This window comes from Buteo buteo, chromosome 23, assembly GCF_964188355.1.
Source record: "Buteo buteo chromosome 23, bButBut1.hap1.1, whole genome shotgun sequence".
In the NCBI taxonomy this organism is placed as follows: Eukaryota; Metazoa; Chordata; class Aves; order Accipitriformes; family Accipitridae; genus Buteo; species Buteo buteo.
In genome coordinates, this window is record NC_134193.1 from 22788546 (window position 1) to 22807824 (window position 19279).

At 37.9% G+C, this 19279-nt stretch overlaps 1 protein-coding gene across 4 annotated transcripts in view; it reads left to right on the forward strand.

Annotated features, from left to right (window-relative positions):
• The window catches only part of GAPVD1 (GTPase activating protein and VPS9 domains 1), a 29585-nt gene extending 13365 nt beyond the window's left edge, over positions 1–16220 (forward strand). For 2 of the 4 annotated variants that reach the window (XM_075055870.1, XM_075055871.1), the window contains 19 exons: positions 707–836; positions 1740–1865; positions 2718–2891; positions 3197–3337; positions 3942–4076; positions 4658–4777; positions 5261–5338; positions 5468–5841; positions 6369–6456; positions 7564–7644; positions 8300–8422; positions 8921–9050; positions 9458–9567; positions 10227–10386; positions 10867–11054; positions 12444–12657; positions 13244–13316; positions 14196–14393; positions 15114–16220. In XM_075055870.1, coding sequence (XP_074911971.1) covers positions 707–836; positions 1740–1865; positions 2718–2891; positions 3197–3337; positions 3942–4076; positions 4658–4777; positions 5261–5338; positions 5468–5841; positions 6369–6456; positions 7564–7644; positions 8300–8422; positions 8921–9050; positions 9458–9567; positions 10227–10386; positions 10867–11054; positions 12444–12657; positions 13244–13316; positions 14196–14393; positions 15114–15254 — 2784 coding nt within the window. In that variant the 3' untranslated portion in view covers positions 15255–16220. The remainder of the gene's footprint in view (positions 1–706; positions 837–1739; positions 1866–2717; positions 2892–3196; positions 3338–3941; positions 4077–4657; positions 4778–5260; positions 5339–5467; positions 5842–6368; positions 6457–7563; positions 7645–8299; positions 8423–8920; positions 9051–9457; positions 9568–10226; positions 10387–10866; positions 11055–12443; positions 12658–13243; positions 13317–14195; positions 14394–15113) is intronic. The other 2 variants (XM_075055869.1, XM_075055868.1) reach the window with 2 other exon arrangements.
• Positions 16221–19279: the final 3059 nt, after the last annotated feature.

Here is a 19279-nt window from a genome sequence, read left to right on the forward strand (position 1 = left end):
CCCCAGTTAATATATCTGCAAGGTGTGAAAAGCAGTATATTAACACAGGAAAAGTGAACCTGGCGGATTGATGAAGAGGCTTTGTCATCTAGCATGCTTAAGAGCAAATTTGGGCTATTGTTTCTGAGCCTAAAGAAACTGATTCAGTTATCTGTCTGCATGCTCTGTCCTTTGGATCAAGTGGCACAGGTGAATGACAGAACTGGAACACTGATCCCAACGTTTTTGGCAGCTCAGACTTGAAACACACAGGCCCAGCTTCTTGTGAGGGCAGAGCTGTGGTTGTGCCACCATGAATGCCTTCAGACTATGTTGCTTAGTATAGGGCTGGGTTTTTTTCACCAGCCATAGCACAGCTTCTGCTTTCATCTTTGCTGCCTTGCCGGATAATCTGAACTATCTCCTTTTGCAGCCTTGTAAGGATCAGTTTCCATGTTATATTAGTCTGCCAGGGTGATGAGGGAGCTGGTGGCTCCGTTGTTATCAGGATTTGCCTTATGTTCATGTCTTGGTTACCTTACGTTCTCCCCAGGCTCTGACTTTGGAGATAGCTGTCTTTTTTCAAACTGTATGTTAGAAATTTGATTGTGCCTTTAACATCTAGGGAAAACAATGCAAAAAATGTGTGTAATGTTTTATTTACTATTTAATTATCTGAAAAATAGATTATTTTAAGGAAGTCTTGTTTCTTTCCCCCATCCTCCAGGTCTTAAATATGCAGCTTGCAGATGGCGGACAAGGAGATGTCCCTGTTGATGAAAACAAACTCCATGGTAAACCTGATAAAACCTTGCGCTTTTCCCTCTGCAGTGATAATCTGGAAGGAATATCTGAAGGTGAAGGGCTACTTAAGTCTTGAAGAAATTTTGTCCCCCTTTTTTTTTTCCTTAACTATAAAAGGAACTTCTGTTAAACACAGCATGTCATCTTTGCCAATTTGAAGACTGTGCTATTTTATTGTGAGAGCCTGTCTTTTCTCTTAGCCATTCAAAGAAAAAAGTCTGGAGCTAAATTTTGAACTGCAAAGGCATAACTGAGTCTGAGAATTAGGAAGAAAAAACTAAGTGTATTTAGAAAAAGAAAACAGAGGGATTTTTAATTATTTTTTTTTTTGAAACTTAAGTGCAATACTAATTATTAAGATAATCTAACTTGGCTCTAAACTTAGACTTCTCAGACTTATTTTTCATCATGTTTTAATAAGCTATTACATACCTCAGAATAGTTTCTGGACTCTGGACAACTCCTTTATATGAAGCTCAGACACGCAACAAAGCACAGGCTTATTTGTGGTATTGAAGAGGTTTGTACAGATTACTTGGCGTGCATTATTTTGTATAACTTCCATAGCTTAGTTTTTCTTCTCTCTCTCCTCAAAACAAGAAAACAAATTCATGGACACATAAATAAATTAATGGCAAAGACTTTATTGACTTTTTAGTTACAGTTAAGTATGGTAATGTTGAGATTCTAGCCGTTTCTGGTAATGTATTTGTAGATTATTGTTAGCATAGTACTCTAAACCTAGGAAGTACAAATCACAGTGTGGGTTAAGTATCTATAGAATAGGGATCAAGAGTACAGCAAATGCACATTTAGTTCATCAATTCAGTATTTTATATTGGAACTGCTACTTTATTTCTTTTCATCTTTCTAGTTAATTGTGTCCTGGATTATTAATGCTGTGTATTTAGGAACTGTTATTCAAATTAGATTTACAGTAAAATCTGTTTTTACAGGTCCTTCAAATCGCTCCAACTCTGTGTCATCTTTGGATTTAGAAGGGGAGTCTGTGTCAGAGCTTGGCGCAGGCCCCTCTGGGAGCAATGGCGTTGAAGCTCTGCAGCTGTTAGAGCATGAACAAGGCAGGTGCACATTCTCTAATACAAGAGCCTGAGGTGCTGTAGATGGTAAAGCCCGACTTCTGTGGAAAAAGGTTGAAAAATGGACTAGTTCAGGAAAAAATAAGTAAAAGTTTTCCTTGTGCAATCATTCTTGCATTTGTTTGTGATTTTGGTTTTTTTTTCTTTTTCTCAAGAAATACTACTTGCAGTCTGTTGTTAAGAAAAGGAAGTTGCATGGGGGTTTGAGGCTTAAGTCCTTTATAGGAAACTGCTTGTAAAGTTTTGCTTGATACTGAGTTTTTTGCCTTCAGGGAATAGGGTGATATGGATTGGAGTAGTCTTAAAGCATCTGGATAGCTTCCTGTTTAATATATATTTGTCAAACACTGGAACAGGTTGCCCAAAGAAGTTGTGGTATCTCTAGCCTGGAGATATTCAAAACATGATTGGACATGACCGTGAGCAACCTGCTGTAATTGACCCTGTTTTGAGCACAGGGTTTGGACTTGAATGATATCTAGAGGCCTAAGCTTTTCTGTGATAAGTTCTTACAGGCATTGTATCAGTTTCTTGATAGTGCACTAAATTTTATTAATTTTGTCTGTCAATTTAGTGGATAGGTCACCATGTATAGTTTAAGATTTTTCTCCTTATGTCTCAAATGTGCTTAAAAACTGTTTTCAGGCAGCATCTCTTGAATAGTATACTGCTTTGCAGGCCTTAATTTAAAACACTGTCTTACCTGACAGAAATAGGTGGTTGTTTTGTTTGTGTTGGTTTTTTTTCCCCCCTATAATTCACTTTTACAGATTTTCAATCAGAAGTAATTGGAGAAGCCTTTAAAAAAATTGAGACCTTTTTATTTTTACATAGCCACAACTCAGGATAATCTTGATGACAAGCTCCGTAAATTCGAAATCCGTGATATGATGGGGTTGACTGATGACAGAGATATATCAGAAACTGTGAGTGAAACGTGGAGTACAGATGTCTTGGGAAGTGACTTCGATCCAAACATCGATGAAGATCGCTTGCAAGAAATAGCAGGTAACTCAGTGGTGCATCTGGTATGTTAAAATGCTTCATGCTTGCTCTGAAATAGTGAGACTGCAGAGCCCTCCTCCTCCCTTTCTACATAGGTGTGTTTCATTGATTAAACTGGAGCTTTTCTTTAAGAGGATTTTGTGTGCATGACCTGGATTGTATTTAGTTGCTCATTTCTATCTTTTAAACATTTTCTTTCATGATTACTTCATTAAGGACACTTAAAATGTGTTCTTACTTTTCTCTCTTATTAGAGCTGTCTTCAGGAAACCTATATCTAGCTATACGCTTTGGCTTTACTTTTGCAGGTGCAGCTGCAGAGAACATGCTAGGCAGCTTGCTGTGTTTACCAGGCTCAGGATCCATGTTGCTTGATCCCTGCACAGGTTCAACCATATCAGAAACCACGAGTGAGGCATGGAGTGTGGAAGTATTACCAAGTGATTCAGGTCAGAATCATGCAGTTCTTGCTTATTTCTTTAGCGTGAATCAAGACCCTTCCGGAGGCATGTAATGCAAAACAACAGCCTCTTCTTCTCTTTCTTTGAGAAATTACTGTCCTAGGGTTAAGTTAATGTTTGTGAATACTTCCAGTATTAAAAGGACAAACTCTTCCTAGGCAAAGAGAAGATAGAAAGCATTGTGAGAGACTTACTGTCACTTAAGAAATTCTTACGGGCCAAAAAGGGAGAGAAGGGATTGCAAAGCAAAATTCTGTTTGCTTTCCTTCCCTGTGATGTTAAGTAGGGCTATGTAGGATCACAATTTATGTTGGTTAGTGAAGATTTGACTGTATACTGTTGTATCTAAGAAATACTTAAAACAGTAAAAACTTCTTAGAATGCCTGTGCAGATAGAGAGAGCATTGCTATCTGTGCAGAGTCTTGCCTTCTGTATAGGAAGAAAACTCTTGCTGAAGTGGTTGAGTTAGCTTAGAACTTAATATACTACATCAGCATGTATCCCCCTTCCTTCTGTATGTGAGTATTAAGGGAGCATGGCATTGAGTAATGATACTTTTTCTCTCTACTCTCCATTGTCTCCTTTTTGTAGAGGCCCCAGACTTAAAACAGGAGGAAAGACTACAAGAACTGGAAAGCTGTTCCGGGCTGGGTAGCACATCTGATGACACAGATGTAAGGGAGGTCAGTTCTCGACCCAGTACACCAGGCCTCAGTGTTGTATCAGGTGTGTTTAATTGTCTCTGAAAACACGCTGCTCTGTTAGAACATGATCAGTATCTGCTTTGCTGTGCTTGCTTTAGTTATACATTATTTCACTCATAAAATAACTTTTTGCACTCATTCTGGAATTTTCAAAGCAGTAATTCTTTGTTTATCTTACAGAAGAAATAAAAAAGGCAGCAGAGCGTTGAATACTCTGTGCTGCAATAGGAATGGTTAGCAGTGGGGTATTGATTTGGAAGAAACTCCTAGCTTTCTTTCATTTAGTTTTATTATCACAACTTCTTTTATTTAAGTAAATCAGTATTTATCTACTTCAGTTCTTGGTTTTCTGCAAAGTATTTAACAGTGTGAAGTGTCTTTCTAATGCCCATTTGTCAAAGTGTATTCATGCCTGTGTTAAAACAGTTGTAGAGCAGAAATAAAATGTTATTTTAGGAGTATAGAAATTCATAATGTCTCTAGGTGCTACTGTGAGTTAGGACTTGATTGTTGCAGTGTTCACCAAACATTTTAACAGTTTCAGGATTTTGCTTCCTTTTTCTCTGAAAGACTATTACAGATGCTTCTTTTGTTATGTGTAAGGTATTAGTGCAACATCTGAAGATATTCCTAATAAGATTGAGGATCTCAGGTCTGAATGTAGCTCTGACTTCGGGGGAAAAGATTCCGTGACAAGTCCTGACATGGATGAAACGGCCCATGGTAAGTTAATTACCTGTAAATGAGAATTAGAATCTCTGATAACTGAAGTCTCACAAATTACATTTGTAGAATCCTTAAATTTTACAGTTTCTCCCAGTTTCAAAGTTCTGGTGGCCAAGCTAAACATTTCCTTATTTGCTAGCAGTGTATTTGTTTGACAAAGAGACTCCAGTACTTTATAGTACTAGGGCTTGAGTACTAGATCCAAGATCACCTTTTCCTAAGTCAGTTTGATTACATTGACTGTCCTCTTGCATTTTGGAATTGGTCTGTTCCTCGAGATTTCCCTGTTTATTGTGATGTAATTCTTTGATCATTTCAGCATACTACAGAGATCTGTCCATATAAGAATATCTTTAAGAATATTTTGCAATATAAGTTCTGTAAACTTTTGTTGCTGAGGGCTGTTTTTCCAGTGTCTCTTATGTTGTAGGTAGTTATTGGTACAGCACTAACTTTTTTTTTCTCCCCCCTGTATTTCAGGAGCCAGTCAGTTGACATCTCCCCCTTCTCAGACAGATTCTTTGCTTGCATTGTTTGACCCTCTCTCATCAAATGAGGGTGAGTTGTAAAGAATAAGCTTTTTTTTAAAAATAGGCATTTTTCAATGCTTCTATGTTAGTACCAGCTAATTTGGAAGAATCTTAAAAAAATAAAAGTGTGTGTCGTCTTTTATGCTTATGACTGCAGGTGCATCAGCTGTAGTAAGGCCTAAAGTACACTATGCAAGACCCTCTCATCCACCACCAGATCCACCGATCTTGGAAGGAGCTATGGGAGGTAATGAGGCCCGATTACCAAACTTTGGGTTTCACACTTTAATTCCAACTGATTTAGAAGCATTCAAGCAGAGGCATTCTTATCCAGAGAGGCTAGTCCGCAGTAGGAGTTCAGATATAGTATCATCAGTTCGGAGACCTATGAGTGATCCTGGGTGGAACAGACGTCCTGGTAATGAGGAGAGGGAGCTTCCTATGCCGACTACAAATGCTGGAGCAGCTGTTCTGGTAGCTGCATCTCAGTCATCATCTTCGTCTCCCAGTAAAGACTCCTCTAGGGGAGAGGTAAGGCTTCTATTTATTGTTTTATTTTTTTCTAGCATGCCCACTTTAATTATGCATCTAACACCAGAAAGCTGGTGTTAAATGTGTTTAGCCAAGGAATTACCATGTGCTTTTGTTACCTTTTAAACGTTGGCCAGTGATGTTTTACAAGCTAAAGCTACAGATGTTCAGAGTGGCTTAAATGAATCTGGCTTCTCTTAAAATTCCTGGATGAGCTTTACTTGATTTGGTGGGACTTCAGAAATAGATTTGTTGTAGTGTTTAAGTGTAAAGTGCTGCAGCATCCTGAGAAGTAATTTTCTCTAAAAAAGAAATAAGTGAAATCTAAGTTTCCTCATGTCTTTAGTTTTGCATTTATAGGCTGCCCTCTTCAGGTGGGATATTTCTAACTTAATCTGCTATGGCTTTCTGTGCTCTGCTGTAGTTTTATTTTTACGGTCAATGTAGCAAAACCTGATGTAAAGGAGATATTTTGTCTTTACACTTGATATGGTAAATGCTCAAATGTAGACTCTGCCCTTCTACAGATTGAAGAACGAAAAGACAGTGATGATGAGAAGTCTGACAGAAACAAGCCCTGGTGGAGGAAACGTTTTGTGTCTGCTATGCCCAAAGGTAGGATCATGTCCATCTGGTTTTGGTACTTTATTAAGAGTGCATGGTGCCTTTATTATATCTTTAGTCACTTTTATGGAAAGCTTTTACAGTTTCACTTTGAAAAGCTGACCAGATTGATGTAGATTTGTTACACAGTAATAGCTGTCCTGTTTAATTTTGAGAAATAAAGGATTCTTATTTATAAATTGCAAGTGTTGCCGTAAAGAGAGAATTATTGAAATATAAAGTATGCAGTACCTATAAAAGAGGTGTGTAAGCTGAAAGGAATTTGGTTAGGCATTGTGTTATCTTAATCATTCGATAACCTTGGAATCCTTATGTGAGGCCAGTCATTTCGTAGTTGTATGATATTAACTTCAGGGCAGCTTCACTGAGAACTAGTCTTAATTCTCTATGGATAGTAGTGTGCTAGTTGAAGGATGTTGATAACTTAGGGTATCTCTTGTAACATGGCATGAGTGGAAATTAGACTTTGGCTATTTACAAAGTAAAGCTTGTGCAAGATAATATTTTGCTTTCATGCTGTGAATAATGACAACTGGGGATGGAACAATGTGTGCAATATTAGGTATTCTTGCCTTTTTTTAAAACAGACTTTCAGTTAGAAAAGAACCAATGTAATCCTTGCAGTCTCTGTGTGACTCTAGATAATGTTATAGTATTTTAATACCTCTTTGTTTGCTTTTCCATTTCACAATGTGCTGACTTTGCATCTTCTCCCTGAACTTACTAGTGGGAACTAGTTGCCAGAAAAGATTCATGTCATTATGACCAATATTTGAGTTAGGACTATTGGTAAACTAAAATATAAAAAAATATGTAAATAAAAATGGGAAGCTGCCTGACTCCCTTGGCTAGTATTTGCCTAGAGCGTACTGTACCTGGAAGGCAAAACTGTTCTGCCTGGCTCATGGTAGCAAGTTTGTTAAAGGTAGAGCTTACTACTTATGATGACAATACAGTTCTGTTCCACCCCATAGATAAGCTTATGCTTTTTTTAAAGTTTATCTGATGACAAACTTATGCATTAGCCACTTTCTTAAAGTTTCTTCAGTCTGACCATTATCTCAGAATAGTCTTTGATAAGGTACCTTGCATTTTCAGCTCCTATTCCATTTAGAAAGAAAGAAAAACAAGAAAAAGACAAAGATGACATGGTGCCTGACAGATATTCAACACTTCAAGGTATGTGAATAATATCATCATAGTAATTTTCTCTCATAACATGCCCTCTAGAGTTCCAGAGTGCCCACCAGGTATCTATTTACAGAAAGGTATATGCTATTGTAGTTAACGTTCACAACTGGCTTTCTGAATAAGAAAGTGGATAAAGACTTCTTGACTTGAAGCCTGTTTTTAAATTGCCATGCTTCTGTTAGTATGTATAGTACTGGATTCTCAACTCAAGCTGGTTTTTTTTTGTTTTTTTTTTTCTTCATCATTATAAAGCTCCTATCCTTATCATAGCTGAGCTGTAAGGATAGTTGCAGATACATTCCTGTAATAATTATTTAAGTGCTAAATTAAACATGGTTTGAACCTGGGTGTTTAGTTTTCTGTTTGCCTAATCATTTCTAGAAGTCTTCAAATATACAAGAACCACTTGCGTAAACAGTATAAATATGCTAAGGATCTGGCTTTATTTGTTCACTTTCATTGTACTTTTTCTGCTTTTGCTCCAGACCTTGTAAATATATTTGAATTGTGGTTACAAGGAACACAAGCAGCTATTTGGTGTGGCTAAAAACAAGAGTCCAAACGTGTAGGTCTAAATTTTTGTATTTGCTTTCAGTTGGCACAATACAAGGTTAACTCCTGTTGTTTTTAATTGTCTTTTCAGATGATCCCAGCCCAAGGCTCAGTGCACAGGCGCAAGCTGCAGAGGACATTCTGGACAAATACAGGAATGCAATTAAGCGAACCAGTCCTAGTGAAGGAGCCATAGTGAACTATGACGGTGCAGGTGAGAACCTGGCTTTTATAATCATCACCAACATAGTTTCTCCTCCTTAAAGATAAAAACACTTCAGTATTCTAGACCAATGTTAGTACTAAGAGCTGAACAATGTGAGCTCTAAACCAGGAACATATTGTCAAATAATCTGTGGGACAGTCCCTCAGTGACTGGGAATTAATATTCCCGAGGACAGCTCTTTCATATTGCCATTGAGGTGGTGGTTTGTTGATAGCACATCTCTTACCAGTTTTGTTTGTTTGTTTGTTTTAATGGATACTGAAGTATATTGCCTTCCAAAACAGATGCAGTTTCTTCTTAGTGATTGTAGATTATATATTTTTAATGTACTTTTTTCACTTATTCAGAACAAGTTGTTTTATTTGCTGTCTCTGTTCCCCCCATGACCTTAGAATAAAAAGAAGGAAATAGAGAATATTAGTCTAGTTTCTTCTTCTGACTCCTCTCTTCAAGTGTAATGTTGGTTTTTTTTTTTCATTTCTGTAGAGGCTATTGGGGATGGTGAGAGTATGCATGACTCTCCACGTGATGAGGCTTTGCAAAACATGTCTGCAGATGATCTCCCAGACTCTGCAAGTCAAGTAGCACAGCCACAAAGTTCTGCTTTCTCCTATAGGTAAATACATTTGCAGGTTTAATCTTACCCACAAAGTAGAATTAAAAGCTGAAGCCATGTGACTGTTCCCATGAAAATCTTAATATGGATCAATTGTAAACTTTTACATGCTTTTAGTTTTAGGCCATATTTCCTCAAACTGCCATATTTCCACTGATGAAGGGGGGATATTGTAACGTGAGAGGACAGAGCAGTGCAGTGTTTAGGAAAATTCTTTTGAAACTAGTCTAGTTGCTGTATCAAAAGAACTGATATTCTAAAGTCTTGACAACATTGATACATTAAAATTAATGTTAAATAACTTTTAGGCAGTATTTAAAAAACCAGAAAAACAAAAAGTTAAAGTTGCTTATTGAAGAAGCAGACCTTGCAGCAACTTTGTTAAGAAAATATTTTTCTTCTTTAAGGGATGCAAAGAAGAAATTGAGATTGGCTCTTTGTTCAGCAGATTCTGTTGCCTTCCCAATGTTGACACATTCAACAAGGAATGGTCTGCCAGACCACACAGACCCTGAAGGTAAACGTTCTTTATACATATGGATATTTTGTATTGTATATGTCTCTTCTTTTCTCCCATCTAATGGCACTTAGACTGCACCATTTATGGTAACTTCTGTTTGGCATAGATACCAAAGGCGTAGGCCACCTTTTGCCCACCAAAATGTTTTCTTTCTTACTCTACAAACAAACCTGCCAACTAAATCTGGTCTAACTTCTTTTGTAATGAAGTATCTCAGATATACTGCAAGGTAGAGCGTGAAGATGTAGAATAGACTCCCAAAATACAGGTGCTGTTAGGAATTGTGCTACTGTACTACTAGAGTAACTTGTATCATTTACTGACTCTTTACGTTGACTTAGTATATGTGTCTTGTGTTTGCATCCCTCCATTCATTCTAGGTTTATTTGCACACAGGTGAATTTGTTACCTTATCTGGTCCTCTTCACGTTTCAGTATGGTTCTAAATACTAAATAAGATAGTGATATGAAAACGTATCCCTTGATATCTGCAAAATTCAAAAAGACTTATTAAAATGTTCTTAAAATAACACTTACTGCCTAATGTACAGAAGTTATGTTTTAAACTGTTACGTGTTTCTCATATTCAAAACCAGTTTTGTTCTCATGATGCCTGCATTTCTTTTCCTTAATAATTTTCCTTTGTTCTTTATTAGATAATGAAATTGTGTGCTTCTTGAAAGTTCAGCTAGCTGAAGCTATTAACCTCCAAGACAAGAACTTGATGGCCCAGCTACAAGAGACAATGCGATGTGTAAGCCGCTTTGATAACAGGACCTGTCGAAAGCTGCTGGCATCTATTGCAGAGGACTATAGGTAGTTTGTTCACTATCTTATTATTAATGGGTTTCCAAATGCATATATTTATTCACTAGCAGATTGGGAAGATCCCTTTTGGTTTAAATTGTTCTTCGCCAAATCAGGTTATTACATCTCTGCTTCCCCACAAAATGATGAAATTGTCTCACCTATCTGCGAAAGGCTTAAAAAAGCTTGGACCTTAAGTTAGTCCAGATAGTAATAAACTTGGGTTTAAATCAATTTGTGGCTAATGTTCAGCTCTAACATGCAAGAGATGCTGTTCGGAGTTTGCTTTAATCTAGCATTCTGGAGTGCTGCAGGGGCAGTGATTTCAATCAGAGAAATCTGCATAAAATAGAACTTCTGAATTCAGGTGTTATCTTTGTTTTAAAAACAACAGGTTGAAGATTCCTCTTGCACTACAACTTAACAGTTTATAAAGCTATTAACCTCTATCTTTATTATGAATCTAAAGCAGAGCACTCCTTGTTTTAGGAAAAGAGCTCCATATATCGCTTATTTAACTCGGTGTCGCCAAGGCCTGCAAACAACACAAGCGCACTTGGAAAGGCTGTTGCAAAGAGTTCTGCGAGATAAAGAAGTGGCCAACAGATACTTCACTACAGTATGTGTGAGGTTACTGCTAGAGAGCAAAGAAAAGAAAATAAGGGAGTTTATTCAAGGTAAGATTAATGCAGACTGTGGAATATTTGTATTCCTTTACTCCATATTTAGATGCTGGCTCAGGTTAATGTTTTAAAGCACAACTTCTGATCTGAGGAGCAGATTCCTAAAACGATTTTCATTTCAGCTGGCCAATTAATGGCTCAAATAGACAGATTACTGTGACTTAACAGTATGTTGTGCAGCTAAGCCATGGTAACTGTCTGCATTTTTCATGGGCTAAGAAAATGGAGGTAATTTGACCTCACTTGATCTAAAAAGTTATGCTAAATCATATTATCTAGCATCTGCCCCATGGAAGAAGCATGAATGCTATTAATTATTTTAGATCTATTAATAAATGATAAATTAAGTTGCAGCATTCAGTCCTCAGTACAGAACCTGTGGTTGCCCCTTAGAAGATATGGGGAATAGTAATAGTATGAATGAAATTAATCAAAGATTCAAAAATACCATGGCATAAGGGATAGCTGCACCAGGAAGATAACTCTCTCAAAACAGAGTCACTTAAAACAAACTATTTCTATGTTCTCTATGCACATACCTGGCCTAATGAAGTACGTAAGAAATTTAGAGTCAGTTCTTGCTCCTGGAGCATATAGTGCTGCATATTAAATGTGCCTGAATAGGCTAGAATTAATATGAGAACTTATATATACTGGGATTAAATTTCTGGTAATAAGATTCAGTGACCCAGGAAGGAGTTAAAGCCCTTCCATTGGACAGAAAGGAGACAGCTATTTCTGGATGATCTAAAACAGAAATTGGCAACTGTGGCATTTAGGCTGCTGGCAGATGTGAGTGGCAGTTGTCTTCTGGTGGAGAGTGCTATAAATATGAAGCCGATGAATGGCCAGTGATTTGGTCATGCTGCATTAACTTGGCTGCATCACTCATTCTGTATTTTGTAGATAAATATGAATGTTGCAACTATGCACACTTAATAAAGGTAGGGGTAGGAAATGGTCCACATGGGTTTTCTTGATACCTTCCCCCGCTCCCCCCTCCTTTCAGCATCTGACAACTTTGCATGCACTGGTTCCTACCAGCAACTGTTCTAGTGATTGTTCTGGGCGTTATCTCTGTGGGTGGCTGGAAAGAAGGCATAAGAACTGGTACTGCAGAGGAAGTGATTAACACAGTATCAAGTAGAGTATTTTAACCATATGCTTCGCTAAATGTGTTCTGTGTGCTTTTCCTTTAATTCCTCCATTTATTTCAAGTGTTCCTGCTTGTATTTCCCTTACTGGGGTGTGGGCAAAACAGAACCTCAGCGCTGCCTGGCAAGAAGTCTGAAGTAGATTCTGGGCTCTTCTTTCCAGAAAAACCTATCAGAAATAATGTTTTTTACTTAACTGAATGTTCTCTCTCTTTTTACTTTTTATCAGATTTCCAGAAACTCACAGCAGCAGATGATAAAACAGCCCAAGTGGAGGATTTTCTTCAGTTCTTATATGGAGCAATGGCTCAGGATGCCATATGGCAGAATGCCAGTGAAGAACAGCTTCAGGATGCACAATTAGCTATAGAACGCAGTGTGATGAATCGTATTTTCAAACTTGCGTTCTACCCTAATCAGGATGGAGATATTTTGCGTGACCAGTAAGTTAATGTAATTTGGAGTACCTGGTTTTCTTTTGCAGTTGGTGCAGATGGAAGCTGTGCAGTCTTCATGTGACAGTCTTGACTAAGTTAGCCATGCCATACAAACTCATGTTTTCTTTTAAAACATTTTGTAGAAGAACGTGGAAATGCTGTAGCATCATGTGCAAAAGTTTTTGTGTTTGCAATAAACTGCTAGTACAGAATAAAATTGTGACTTTAATGACTCGGGATACAGACTTTCAGATCTGCAAGTGTGTATGCTGAGAGAATGATCAAAATCTGCTTCAGGACTCCTTCCGTTTTCATTTTGGTACAGTATTTTCCATGCATTTGGGTTTTTGGCTTTTGTGTTTTAGAATGTACGCTGTCTGAATGCTCTACTGGCTGTGTGGTTGTACTTGATTGTATAGCAAAATCCTGTGCACCTCTTACTGACCTTGTGTCCATTAGCTGTAGGACCATCATGATTATATGCATTCCTGAAGATCTCTCTCATAGTATCAAACTTAAAACTAGTGGGAAACTCCAGGGGACTGCTGGCTGCTGCTTATTTTTCACTCTTGTTTTTTGTGTTTGTTTTCAGGGTCCTTCATGAGCACATACAGAGGTTATCTAAAGTAGTGACTGCAAACCACAAAGCACTTCAGATACCTGAGGTAACAACTTCTCCTTTCCTTGACTTCTGTGTGTGTGTTGGGGTGCTTGGTTTTGATTGTGTTTTGGATGGGGAGAGGGTTGTTTCGTTTTACAGTTAGAAGCATTGCTTTTCTATCTGTGACAGCTGAAATATCCTGCAGGAAAAACATGCTGTACCCATGCTTTAGTATCATCCACTGACTGATCCTTCCAAATTAATTTTTTTCTGATTTTACTACCTCTGTCCTGATAGTAAGATTTAAGAACTAATACTACACTGCACTAAGATGCAGTAACTTTCTGATAATTTGCTTCAAAAGACAAGATTTGAATCCTTTATGCTTCTAATGTGATTCATATGCCATAGCTGTTGTTTACAGCTGTCAAGTTCTTTCTGAACTAGCCAGAATTAATGGCATCTTGCAGATCTGTAAATTTGCCCAGTGCTTTCACTTTTCTCATGGTAAATAGGATAACTAAAAGTAGGTTGGTAGGCTTAAGAAGTCTGTCAGAGGCTGGATGTTTGCAGCTTTACTAGTTCTGAGTTCAGCACTTGAACTGTATGACTCAAAACAGTGAGTGTTCATAAAGCTGCTGATATGGAAGACTGAGATGTACAGCTCTACCTTCATTTGAAACAATGTGCTGGAGAAGTCAGGAAGAAGCACAGGCTAATTATGTTAGTTGCACACAGAGTGTTGGCTCCTTGTAGTTTTTTATTATAACACAGTAGGAAGCCACCTTAGTTGTGAGTGTAATGTAACCATCTTGACTTAAAGCTTCCCATTTCTCTGGAGCCTTGCTCCTGCCTGCAAGTCTCTGGTACTTCAGATCCTCTGTGGTGCACAGTAGTAGCTTGGACAAACAAGAACTGGCAGCATGTTGGGTTTTTTTCCTAGGTGTATCTCCGGGAGGCACCATGGCCATCTGCACAGTCTGAAATCCGCACAATAAGCGCTTATAAAACCCCCCGAGACAAAGTACAGTGTATCCTGCGAATGTGTTCAACCATCATGAACCTGCTTAGTCTGGCAAATGAAGACTCTGTACCTGGGGCAGATGATTTTGTTCCTGTTCTGGTCTTTGTCCTCATAAAGGTGAGTTCTTTTGCAAAGATCAGAAACCCCAGCTAATTCTTGTAATAAACAAGCAAATTTTAGGAAGAAAAATAATGCATTTGGGTAACTGGGAGCATGCTAGACTCAAAACCGGATCTAATTCAGCAGGTTCAAATAGAAATATCAGAAATGTGGTCACAGTTACGGTTTTTGAATCCAAGCAAGCTTTGCATTTGGAATGAAGGAAATTGGGGTGCAGACAATTGTGTGTGAAGTGGGGGGGTTTTGAGGTACGTCCACCAGCATCTGTCATCTGTGCCTGCTTAGTGCTGTCCTCTTTCCGGACCAAGATCCACACTAGGACTGACTTGTGTTGTGTTGCTGACCTTTTTTGACATAAGAGTGTTTGGAGAATGGTCTGTCATGTGTAAGATGCTAAAACAATAGGCTTTTCTATGTGTTGAAATCCTTGATGACTTCTATAGATTCTGCCAGTGTTACCTGTCTTCTTGGCCTGCTAGTCATTTTTCCTTGTTGGAAAAATGCTTCTTTCATCAAGTCTAATGCCTTCTGAGTGTGTGAAATGGGGAAGGTCTGGATAAACAGTCACTACCCTACAGATATGTTACATAATCATGTATTATGAATGTGTGACGATTGCTGCACGAATAGAATTATATTTCTATGCTGTATCTTATAATGTTTTATGTTTAGCTTTGCAAACAAACTGTGAGTATCTCTTTCTTCTTTAACCCTCAGGCAAATCCACCTTGCTTGCTGTCCACTGTTCAGTACATTAGTAGTTTCTATGCCAACTGTTTATCTGGAGAAGAATCATACTGGTGGATGCAGTTCACAGCAGCAGTTGAATTCATTAAAACTATTGATGATCGCAAGTAACTCAAACAGCACATGTATGGGCAGACTGTTAGCAGAAGAAGAGTATATAAGAATGTACAACAGCTGCAAAAGCTGAAGAAGAGACTTTCCTTGTATAATACTGTACAGAATTGAGGCATTTTAAAACACACCTTTACTAATCAAATTAATTTAACAGATTTTCCTCTTCTCTTTTGGTTGCGTTTTTCTCCCCTGTAGATACTGGCACTGTAAAAGGGACCACAGTTTTCAGGTATTTTGGAATCTCAAAACATGCAGAAAATTCTTCATGCTTTTTTCACCACCCCTCTTCCTGAATTCTTACTCACATGAATAATTCACTTCATTTAATTTCTAATAGAAAACTGAAACAAGAATCAGGGCAACCACTTAGTATACTTTCTAGCTTAATACACCTTTTATTAATAAAGCACCAGCCACACTGAAAGTTTGTAGTAGCTGACATTAATTGTCAATTATATTTCACCTAAATTTAGAATCTGAGAGGACAGTGTAAATATTATATAACTATATTTAATGCATTGCAATTATCTTTGGACTCATTATCCTTTGAATAAACAAGCAAAAGCCTCTCTGACCTCTAACAGGTTGTGACATACTGTGTTTTGGTAATGAAAGGACTTCCTCAAAAGGCTAAGATTAAAAAAGGGCAAACAGAACTATTTATTAAAATGTAATTAAGATTACTGAAATTTCTAAAACTGGAATTTATAATAGGGCTTGTTAGATAGCTAAACATTTTTTGGCTAGGGCATTAGGGTGTTATAAAGGTTTGGATATATAGAGGAGAGGGACTGTAAGTTACAATAGATAAGTCTAATATAAAAAAGGAGAAATAAAATACCTTACTGTAATATTTTTTCTGAGATATTGTGTATACTGTACAAACCCCAAACAGAGATCCTTAACAGAACCTTGGACTGTAATATATATTTTGATTAGTGACATTAAATACATATGCCAGGGGTTTCAGTGAATGTTTTTACTAAATGTTCTTCGTGTTGTCTGCTATGCAGCAGTGCAAGTTTTACTGTTCATATAAAATATTTTAAAAAATAACACTGTTCTTTATGAAACATATCATGACATCAGTTCAGGGTGTTTTATAGATTTCTCACCCCACCTTTCCCTTAAACTGACAATTATCAATTTAAAGAAGTTTTTATGCACAACACCACATGGATTTTTCATGAGTGAAATGGTCTGAGTGATGGCCAGTGGTTGTTATCTGTATATAAGTACTCGCTGTTCTTTTTTAGCTAGAATTACAGTGAAAAAGGACAGCGAGCATTTAACTTTTTCATGTCAGTATTATTTCTTGCTCTTCCCAGAGTGTTCATTGCACTTCTGACAGAGGGATATGTTAAGACTTGGTGTCTGTGAGTGGTAAAGAAAACAAAATCTTTCTCGCATTCTTTTCAAAATATGATCAATGATTTTTTTTTTGGGGGGGGGGGGGAGGAATGGAGGCGTGTGTGTGCATTTTGATGATTAAAACCCGTAAGCAACTAGTACTTGGGAAAATCACTTGGTTAATTGAAATTAGAGCAATTTATGTAAAGTATCAAGTGCTTGATTTGGCTGTGCTACTTGTCAAGGCATAATTAAAGAAACTTCCTTTCTAGGACTCTAATATGTAATTTAGTATAGCATTTTTGCTAAACTAATCACGGGTGAGAGGGTGGGATGGCAACTTTTTTCTTTTATTTATAGTCTTTCTCCTCTATTAGAGACTTGATTGTGTGGAGGAGCAATACTCGGTAGAAACAAAATTCTTCTGATCTGCCTTACTGTGGTAACTCAGTCTGTGTAGCATTGCAATATTCTAGTTATTTAGCCTTGATGCGTTTTTGGTGCTGAACATGTAACTTAATATTGCAAGCACAGCCCTGACCAATAACACTCAGTAGCGAAGCACAAATATGCCCTTGAAGATATGGCCAGATCATATCTAAAAGCAATATAAATTTATTTATATTGAAGTGTCCTGTAATATTTAATTATTACTTGAATATTTGAGATGTTAAGACCTATGTATGAAAGTTCTTTTAGTCCTACAGTTTGGGTTTTAGTCAAGGAGAGTATTTATACAATCTTAAAGAAGGCACAAAGACACTTAAGTTGGTGATTACCCTGTGTGTTGCTTCTGTTTGCAAACTTGGCAAGCAGGATTTATCAACACCATCAGGTCTTTCAGGTTTGCTCTCCTTTATGGAAGGGGCAAGAACCATTTCCTTCACAGTTTTTATCACTTTGTTTTTCTGCGTAGAAAAATACTTCAAAGAACTGGAGTCTTTTATTATTATTATTATTTAGTTATTTAAAACCCGTAAGTGTTTCAGTGAGCCCCAGATGAGCTGAGAGTCTTCATAGCAAGATGGTCCTTTGCTTCTTTTTTTCAACCTACTCTGAAAGTCCTTTATGTAGTCTTGGTAGGTGTAGTTAGAGAATTAGGCTTTCCAAAGAATTAAAAACCTTCCTGTAATGTCCTCTTACTATTTTCCTCTGGTGTCCCGTAATGTTTTGTTTTAAAATGATAAATTACATGTATAGGAAGTGATGTTGTTAGGTTTTGGTGTGCAATAGTAAAGGTGAAAAGACAGTGCGTAAAGGACCAAAAGTAACAGAACTGCTGCCAAAAGGTGCCAGCCAACCACGTACCTGTTGCTGTAAACTTGGTGCTTTCTGTTAATTAAATTACTTCAGCCACTGAAGGATGAATGGAACATTTTGGGGAAAGGGAAGGGGGGAGAGGTCATTAGTAGCAGATTGCAGTCATGGACTTAGGGCTTGGTCGTTGACTTCAGCGCTGGTTGTCAGCATGTCTGGAGGAAATGCCAAATTAAATGATGGCATGGCTCTGCCTATTAATATTACAGAGGTGGTGTTTTCCTTTTTAGGGTAGAGGAGTGAAAGGAAAGGGCTGGGTTTTTTTCATCCGTAGGAGATTCCTTTTTGCTCCTAACCTTAAGTGAGATTTCTCTTTAAAGCTTTTTTTAAATCCTCTTTAAGGAGAATTGGAATGTGTATGGCCTATTAAGTATTTGAGTTTAAAAGTTTTTGTTTTGAAGACCTTATACTACCAAATGCTGAATGTAACTGCCATAAATTTCAGGAAAAAAAGCCACGAACGTGATCCTGTTTCCTGTAGGTGAGTTTCTGGTGAGCATAGTGTTGGTTCGTATCGCTTGAAAATGTTAATGTTCTGTTAAGCCAAATTCTCGCAGAAGTTTGAGAACTCACTGCCATGTTAATGCTGAGTAGTACGTGGGGGAAGGGGGTTCGAACAGGAGCAGCAGGAGGAGGCAGGCCCGTTGAGCAGCAAAGCTTCAGGCAAGTGAAGCGTGTGTGTTTGGCAGAAGTGTAACTTGCGGGGCCGTGCTGCGGTACAGACTGTGCAGCCTTCGGCTGGCAGCGTGACAGGAGAGCTGGAGCAGCAGGAAAGCAGTGGACAAGGAGGGGGAAGAATACTCTTATTTGGGTAACAGCTGGTGACTTGGTTGAGCCTGTACTACTTGAGAATTAATCTCTGCTGAGTTAGTAGTGTGTGTTCTGTACCTTTTAATTGTGCTTTACCTCTATTTAAAAGCTTTGTACTGCCTCTCCTCTTTGAAACTGGTAAAGCCTTTATAAAATTTAAATTAATGAGCTTGCACAATCTTGTATACAGGAACCCCATCTTGTCTCTAACGTGATTATTAATGTATTATTCTGTAAAAACTGATTAAAAGGAGAGCAGTTTAACCGCCTGGATTTCATGTTTCTGCCTTGTTCCAATGCGATCAGCAGTTGTGCTGGAGATGGCATTGCAAGTGTGAACAACTTACCACTAACTTTGCATGGTTTCCAGTTTTGCATCGCTGCTGTGTTTCTTTCATGCGCGCACCGACAGCTTGCGGGGAGCGCACAGTGGCAAAAAAGAAACAAGATCCAGTTAGTGGGAGACTATGCACTGCCGAGTTGGCTGCTTAACACAGAGCTTTTCAGTTTGGGGTTTGGTTTTTTTAATCATGCAGCTTGGCTGT